The sequence below is a fragment of the Lipotes vexillifer genome, unplaced genomic scaffold (genome assembly GCF_000442215.2).
Source record: "Lipotes vexillifer unplaced genomic scaffold, Lipotes_vexillifer_v1.1 scaffold545, whole genome shotgun sequence".
Taxonomy (NCBI): Eukaryota; Metazoa; Chordata; class Mammalia; order Artiodactyla; family Lipotidae; genus Lipotes; species Lipotes vexillifer.
This window is the reverse complement of record NW_006779129.1, coordinates 1,861,112-1,869,608: the sequence shown is the minus strand read 5'-3', so window position 1 is coordinate 1,869,608 and position 8,497 is coordinate 1,861,112. Positions and strand designations below refer to the sequence as shown.

The following is an 8,497-nucleotide window of genomic DNA, read 5'->3' as shown; positions in this document are numbered from 1 at the left end:
TGGGACACACAGCCCTTGGATTTCTGGGGGTCTCGTGGCTCACTCAGACCCTCTGGAGCCCCTCTGTGCCGGGCACACATTAGGTAGCCTCTGCGGGAGTGGGACAGGGCATGTCGGCCCACCCAGGACAGTACTGGGGAGGGGCTGGCCGATGCCCTCCAGCGGAGGGGGTAACTGCCCCAGGCCACAAGGTCGAGCCGTTTATTCAAACAGGGACGCACTGGTGAGGGCACTAGCGTCATATGAATGAGTAGGCAGCTGTTCCAGGCCGGGCCGGGCTAGGTGGGCAGCAGTGGGGCAGGGGAAGCGGGCAGTGATGGCAGGAGGGACACAGCAGCCGTGGCCGCATGTGGAGCGTCCCAGCTTGGAGGCCAGATCACATTTGTGGACAAGGGATGAGCCAGAGGAGGGAGGAAACCAGAGTTGAGGCTTGGTGGGTGGGGGGAATGCCCCGAGCAGGGTCCTCCAGGGTGGGGGGAAATGGAGCGGAGGCCCTTCCTGACGCGGGGGGTGGGGGGCCTGCTTACCTGAGAGCTGCTCTTCCCCACAGAGCCCAGCTGCTGTCTCTGCCCCCAGCCGCCACCCACCCACAGGACGAAGCAGGGCTGGATGAAGTTTGCAGGGAGGAAACCAGAGTTGAGGCTTGGTGGGGGGGGGGAATACCCCGAGCAGGGTCCTCCAGGGTGGGGGGAAATGGAGCGGAGGCCCTTCCTGACGCGGGGGGTGGGGGGCCTGCTTACCTGAGAGCTGCTCTTCCCCACAGAGCCCAGCTGCTGTCTCTGCCCCCAGCCGCCACCCACCCACAGGACGAAGCAGGGCTGGATGAAGTTTGCAGAGGCCGGTGGGGACGACGTGGTGTGGGTACCATGGCAGTGGTGGAGGAGTATATCGGGGAGCTGACCAGGGTGAACCCAGGTGTCACAGACACCCAGCCCATCGTTGTCACACCCTCCCAGGACCCCCACCGCTGCTGAGCACAGCCGCGGCCGGCCCTCCTCTGAGCCCACTGCAGCCCTGGCACCACTGGGTCTCACGCCGGGCTTTGGAGACCCAGCCTCGTCAGAATCCTTCTATGGACGGGTCCATGGAGACCCTCCACTGGGGGCTCAGTGCTCCCTTTGGTGGCCTCCACTGCACCCGTCTCACTTCCCACAAGCTCAGGAAATGTCACTTTTGGGAGCTGAGCACAGGGGGCGGGGGGCGGGGGGCGCTCGCAGCAGTCCCAAGTCCCGTCTGTCCGTCTGCGGTGTGCGTAGAAGGAAGTGTGGGAAGCAGGAGGCACGCAGGGGCCGTGAGCTGCATCCTTCCCTGCCGTCAACAGCCTGAGTTTGCTGGTGTTGTGTTCGTCCCGCATTTTAAGCGAAGTGGACACAAGGACGAGAGAACGACTGTCCAGAGCAGGCCCTGCCCTTCTGCAGCCCCTGCGCTTTGCTTTGCTCCTCAGGGGCCGACCGTCCATCCACTGCTCCTGTCTGTCTTTCTGTGGGGCTGGAGGCTGGTCTTGCACATCCAGCACCGAACGACTGCCGGCTACGTAACACCCTGAAGCGTGTGTCTGCCCAGTGGGTGAGTGGGCATCAGCCAGCGGTTTCATTTGTACATCCCGTCCCCAGGCTCGTTTCTTGGGCTGCTGCGACAAAGTGCCACAGACCGGGGGGCTCAAATGACAGACGTTTATTCTCTCCCAGTCCTGGAGGCTGAATTCCGAGATCCGGGTGCGGCAGGGCTGGTGCCTCGCAAAGCCCCCCTCCTGGGCGTGTGGACCACTGCCTCTTCCCTGGGTCCTCACATGGTTGTCCCTCTGTGCAGGTCAGTGTCCTGATCTCCTCTTCTCAGGGGGACACCGGGGCCCATCCTAACAACCCCGTTTATCTTGGCCAGCTCCGTGAGATCCTGCTTCCAAGTACGGCCACGTTCTGAGGTGCTGCAGGCTGAGGCTTCAGCATGTGAGCTGGGTGGGGGGCACAGACGCTGTCCTTGACCAGACTCCACTCGGGCTCCTCTGAGTTGGCTCAGACTTGGCCTCTGTCCTTGGTCCTTAGTTTTGGCAAGAATCTTGCCAAGTCAGTTTCGGGGAGATCCCCACCCTTGGACTCTGATGTCTCTGGATATCTGCTGCATTTCTCATCCCCGCCCTCAATAGCTGGTCACCTGGCCCGCCCTCAGGAAGGGTCCCGTTGAGAGACTTAGCCGCATTCCCTCACCTCAGTGTTTGCTCTTTGTAATTTCCATCCACTGGCCTCACCTTTGCTCCTTGGCCATAAATCTCCACTTTCCACGTTGTATTCAGAGTTGAGCTGGACCTCTCTCCCCTCCTGCAAACCCCAGTGCAGAGGTCCCCCTAGAATAAAGTTCCTTAGCACACTTAGCAAGTGTCACGAGTACCTGTTTCTTTAACAGGGACAGGATTTGGCCATGACACCAACATCGCTCTTTTCATCTGCACGAGGCTGGCAAAGGTCTTATTTTCCCACACTTGGTTGGAGGCTTAGCTGTCAGTGTTCTGATATTGTTAACAATCTGTGAACAAGGGGTGTGAATTTCATACCCTATCGTGCTGGACCCCTGGACGGGGTCGGGGGTCATCGCTAACAAGCGGTGAAGAGCCCGGTGCAGGCGGACGTGTCGGGGGCTTGGTGGGCTTGGGAGTAGACAGCGCTCTGGACACGGTCAGAGTCTAGATAACCGAGCGGGGCTGAGCTCTTGGCTGGTGGTCTGAACTGGACTGGACGCAGCCTCATTCACCCCGTCACCCGAGCTCCGGTCATCTGACTGTCAACCTGCAGCTTCCAGGATGGTCGCCTCACCTCTGTTAATTCTCTCGGGACTTGCAGCCCCTCTGGGAGGTTGGTGGCAGCACCGCAGGCAGGGGTCTCACAGGGGTCCTGGGGACAGGCGCTCAGGGGGGGACCAGGCCCCCGGGGGGGCTCTGACGGCCACTCTGTTCCACCTGCGGCTTTTTCTGCAGCCTGGTTCTAAGCTGCTGGGTAACTGATGACAGCAATGGTGAGCTCCATGCAGCCCCACTGAAGCCCCCCAGCCCTCTGACAGAGACCACCCACCAGAGGACGCCCATCCCAAGCATAACACACCCCAGTCTCAGGGAAGCCCCTCGTTCTCGCCACAGCCTCCTCTCCATTCCTTCAGGGCACAGTCCCCTTTGCCTGGTCACTTGCTCTCTGACCATCCCCTCCAGACGGTGTGTGCCTGGGGCAGGTTTGCACAGAGCCCAGGCCGGCCAGCGCCGCACAATTAGTGAATCCGACTCTGAAAATGGACTAAACGTTCAGTATCCAAGGAGAAATAATCCCAGAGGTTGGGATGTTATCCAGACAGACAATAAGAATGATAAACACAAGCCCAGTGGGTGAACAGATACTTATTAAATTATATTTATATGTATGTAAAATCTATGTATACACACGTATGTACATACACTCTGTCCATCCATCTGCTTATCTCTTTATATATAGAGCGTGTATGTGTGTACTTAGAAAGTGTCTGTCTACCTACCTATCTATGACAGAGTATGTACAGTTGACCCTTGAACAACTCAGGAGTTACCCCTGTACAGTTGAAAATCTGAGCATAACTTTTGACTCCCTTGAAACTTAATTACGAATAGTCTACTGTTGATCAGAAGTCTTACCGATAACATAAACAGTTGATTAACGTGTATTTTGTATGTTATGTGTATATATACATATATTTTATGCATTCATGACGTACTTAACTTTTTCTTAACTTTTTGGATAATTCTAGGTTATGTGGCTCGTCTGCAAATTTTTTTAAATGGTCACAAATTTCCAAAAGTTTTTCCAATATATTTATTGAAAAAAATCTGCATATAAATGGACCCACAGTTCAAACCCATGCTTTCAAGCGTCCCCTGTATATACATATACATTTAGAAAGTGTATATTTATATATATACACAGAATATATATAAAAAGAGAGCATATGTATGTAGACGTATGTATGAATATACGTGTGTACACGCGTATATACGTGCATACGTTCGTGTGTATGTATATGCGCGTATGTGTGTGTATATAGAGGGGAATACTGGGAGAAAACACTGAAAAGATGAAGACAGTTGTGTTGAAACAAGGATTCTATATGATTTTTCCTTTGTAAACTGTTCTGTCACTACGGTTGATTTTTAAATAACTTAAAAAGTATGATTTCCAAAAGGCACAGCTTCTTGCCACCGTGTCCCTGCGTCCCGGCCGAGGCGGGCTGGTGCAGCAGGTAGCCAGGCTGTGCTCTCCGTGGCTGGGCAGTCGCCCCGCTTCTGCCCCGAGCCCCGGCTGCCTGGCTTCACGGATCCCGGCACGAGCAGATGTGGGAAAGCGAAGGGCGCCCTCCTCCCGTGTGTTGAAGGGCAGCGTTCCATCCCAAGGAGGCTGAACTCCCGGCACCCTGTTCTCTGGAAATGGCTCCCGTCATTCCAAGGGGGGTGGACGTTACTTTAGGGGGCGATCAGGGGCGGCCCCGGGGATGGGGGTGGGACAGGTGCAGCAGCAGTGCTTCCAGAGCTAAAGGGGCGCCCGGGAGGGCAGGGCATCAGGGGGAAGAGGCTCTCCAGCCCCGACTGCCCCCCCATCTCCCACGGGGTGCAGGAGCCCCTCCCTCGTTCCCCAGCCCCACGCCCAGACCCTCCTGCTGGGCCTCTCAGACACCTCACAGATCCGTCCCCTCTCCACCATCACCGCCCCAGAACGCCATCACTGCTCATGGCCCCCAGATGCGCCGCCCCTCCCTCCATCCTCCACTCAGAGCCGTCTTCCTGAAATTCCTACCCTGTCCTGACAGAACATTCGGGGGGCTGGAGAGGGGGGCACGGGGCCATCTTATTGCTCTCCCTGCCTACGTGCATGCTTGAATCCTCCACGGCAAAATGGAAAAGCAAGCCAACAAACCCCAGACCACAGGCCTTCAAGGAGGCTCTCCCGAGTTGCAGGGGGATGATCAAAACCCCTATTCTGCTTTCAGCCAGGTCTGCCCTGCCTCGCTCCCGGAGGGGCCATCCTGAGCACTCATGGTCCCCCCGTCCCCCACCTCCCTGGGCAGGGTCCCCTCCCCGCGTCTCTGTCCAACTTTGTACCCCATGTGCAGCACCTGTGTCTCCTGGGCTCACAGACTATGAGCCTGGAGCAGGCAGACAAGGCTTGTGGTTGGAGCCCAGGAAAGGGCCGTCCCTGTGGTTGACGGGTTGGGATCTGAAATGCTTCTGCAGCCGGTGCAAACAACCAGGCTGGGCCAGTACAAGGTTGGGGTCCCCCAGTATGCAAGCTGATCTACCCCTCATAGTCTTCCAGAAAAACCCCGGGCGTAAACACGGGCCCCCCGGCCAAGTGCTGAGTGGTCCTGAGGCCTCAGCAGATGAGGCTGGTGGGAGAGGAGGGGTCAGGCTGGCTGAAAAATGGAGCCCCGCATCCCTCCCTCACCCCAGCAGAGGTCAGGAGCTCTACTCTGGAGGTCGGGCAGAGTGTCTGGACCTGGGAACGCCATAAACAACTGAGGCAAGGGGTCCACATGGAAAGTGTGTGGCCGGATCACCAGGCAGAAGGCTGCATGTGGGGCTCCACCCCCTCTTCCAGCTCCTGACGCGATCTTCCCTCCAGACAAGAGGCTGGAAGATTCTTTTCTTGAATCTGACCAACCTAAAGGGACAACAGTTCTGGGGGTTACCCAAAAAGTGGCCCAGAAAGCTCACCCTACAGCAAGACTCAACAACCAAAAGTCACCTGTCACATTCAGAGGTTCTGCCTCTTAATCAATCACAGATAGCCAAGGATTCCCAGACATTGGAGCAGGGCCCTAGGATGGCAGAGACCAAGACAAGAGGAAAGAAAGAAAGCAGCACAGCTGAAAAGAGAGACTCAGAAGGGAGGAATGATTCTATAAGATTCTTAGAGAGATAGGCCCTGTATTCATGAAACAAGAACAAGACTCTGTTAAAAGGAACAGCTCTTGGAAACCAAAACCATGATGGCAGAAACGGAGAACTTTACACCAGGTTGGCACAGCAAAAAGCTGAAGAAAGCTCCCTGAACGTACAGCAGAAATGAGTTACAAAATAGAAAAGTCAAGCTAAGACTTTCTAAAAATGGAAAGTAAAACTATATAGGATATCAAAATGGAAATACCAGGAGTTCCAGAAAGAGTAAAGGGAAAACACAGAGAGGAAAGAGCTGTCGGGGAAATGGTGCAGGAACCTGTCCCAGATAGAACACACGCACTGCTGCCTTGGAAGGACCCAGAACGTGCCCGGCCCCCCACTGGGAAGCAGACCCACACAAGGCATCTCCTGTGGAATTTCACAGCCCCCGGGAAAGGAAGGTTCTGCACACTTCTAGGGAGGAAATATTGGGCCCTGTGCACACACAGAGGAGTCAGGCGGCTTTGACTTCCCTTTACTTCCCTTTGCTGAGATTGCAACATTGGAATCAAGGAATGATGGAAGCCACCTTCAAAATTCTGTAGGACGATGATTTCTCACCCAAGATTCTACACACAGCCAAGCCTGCAATCAAGTACCAGGGTCGAGAAAGGCCAATTTCACACAGGCAGAATCTCAAAACGCCCTGAGCCCTTTCTCAGGAACCTCCTGGAGGATGTGCGCTCTGCCCAAATGAAGGAGGACGATTTGGGAGCTGGTGACCACGAGGTCCACAAGGGAAACCGATGGTGACAGAGACCCCAGGACGACAGCTGTGCGCCCAGTGGTGAGGCCACCATCCACCCAAGGGCGGGGGGCCTCGGGGCACAGAGAGTTTGAGGGCTGCCTGTGAGTCCCTGCCATTCCTCCATCTTCTTAACCTGAGGCCAGGAGGTCAGTCCAGTGGCCCAGATTCTTATCCGTGTCTGACTTGGCACAGCTGTGACTAATGAGGTCCCTCTTTCCCCTCTGTGATAAGTTAAGAAATATTTGCTGTTACTCGTGATAAGAACATGTAACATACGTGTTTTAAGTGTCCACTACACGTTTTAAGTGTCCACTACACGTTTTAAGTGTCCACTACAGAATGAGTAACTTCCAGCACCAGGCTGGACAGCTCTGGAACACACTCGTCTTGCAGAACTGAAACTCTCTCCCTTTGACTCATACCTCCAGCTGCCCCGACAATGGAATATTTTAACGTAAACTTTGCATTAGAACATAACATATATAAAGAAAAAGGCACAAATCATAGGTGATCAGCTTGCTGAATTTTCATAAAGCGAACACACCTGTGTCACCACTCAGCTCAAGAAACAGAGCGCTACTGGGACTTCCCTGGCCGTCCGGCAGTTGGGACTCCGCACTCCCAAGGCAGCGGGCCTGGGTTCGATCCCTGGTCAGAGAAATAGATCCCGCATGCCGCAACTAAGAGTCCGCATGCCGTTACTAAAATAAAAGACCCTGCACACCGCAATGAAGATCCCGTGTGCCGCAACTAAGACCCAGCGCAGCCAGATAAATAAATAAATTAATTAATTAATAAAAAGAAAGAAACAGAATGTTACCCACTCCACCCCCAGTCCCCCAGCCCACTGGGTGTCTTGGGCCCTGTCACGATGGATGCCTTTCCTCAAAGCCCCCGATTTGGTTCATGGGGACTCTCCCACCAGCGACCACTCTTCCTGAGGGCAAGCGTCCAGTCTGTCTGGTGACTGGGCTGGGTTCCCACCTTTCGGGGGGCCTGGATCCGGGGAGGGGCTTCGTGGCTCTGAGTGACTGACCCACTGACCACCCAAGGTAGAGCCCCCTGTCCTGACCCAGGTGCCCACCCCACACGATGCCTGGTGTGCAGGTTTTCCAAGGGTCCAGCAAACATTTACTGAAGTAAGGGATAAATGAATGGATGGATGCTGGCTGGTTTTCCTCTTAACTCGTTTCGCATCTTAATCATGCACCCCTCCGGGACCGAGGGCCATCACCAGGGGTGCCCCGCGTCGGGGTAGAGCTTCTGTGGCACCTGCAATGAACGAAGTTGAAACAGACCGGCGCCTGGAGTAAGAAATTCCTGCGGGAAGCCGGGCAGGCAGCGATTGGCAATGGGACTCGTCTGGCCTCCCTTGGCTGGCCTTCCCTCAGGTCTGGTCACCGTGCTTGACCAGCTCTGCCGCAGGGTGTGACTAAACAGACCCAGACGGCCGCGATCCGCCCCCTCAATAAACGCGCCCCTTGTTAGACTGAACAGGTTTAGAAACTTGAACAAAAAGGCCGGCGCTGCCGGGTCGAGCCCCAGTTCCGCCGCCCAGGTGCCGGGTGCACGTCGGCCCCGCCCCGGCGTGGACAGCGGTGACATCACACGGCGCGGGGCGGAGCGCAGGGCGCGGGGCGGGACCAGCGAGAGCGGCGGCGCCCGGCGGGAGAGCGAGTACGGCCGAGTCGGCGCCACCATGGCCACCGTGGATCTGGAGAAGCTGCGGATGTCCGGGGCCGGCAAGGCCATCGGCGTGCTGACCAGCGGCGGCGATGCGCAAGGTGGGCGCGGGCACGCGGGGG

The 8,497-nt window shown here is 56.0% G+C and overlaps 1 protein-coding gene across 1 annotated transcript in view; it reads left to right on the top strand.

The window, feature by feature from the left end:
• The first annotated feature begins 8,327 nt into the window (after positions 1 to 8,327).
• The window catches only part of PFKL (phosphofructokinase, liver type), a 27,834-nt gene continuing 27,664 nt past the window's right edge, over positions 8,328 to 8,497 (top strand). The window contains exon 1 of the mRNA XM_007452494.1: positions 8,328 to 8,476. Within this exon, the coding sequence (XP_007452556.1) occupies positions 8,392 to 8,476 (85 nt within the window). The 5' untranslated portion in view covers positions 8,328 to 8,391. The remainder of the gene's footprint in view (positions 8,477 to 8,497) is intronic.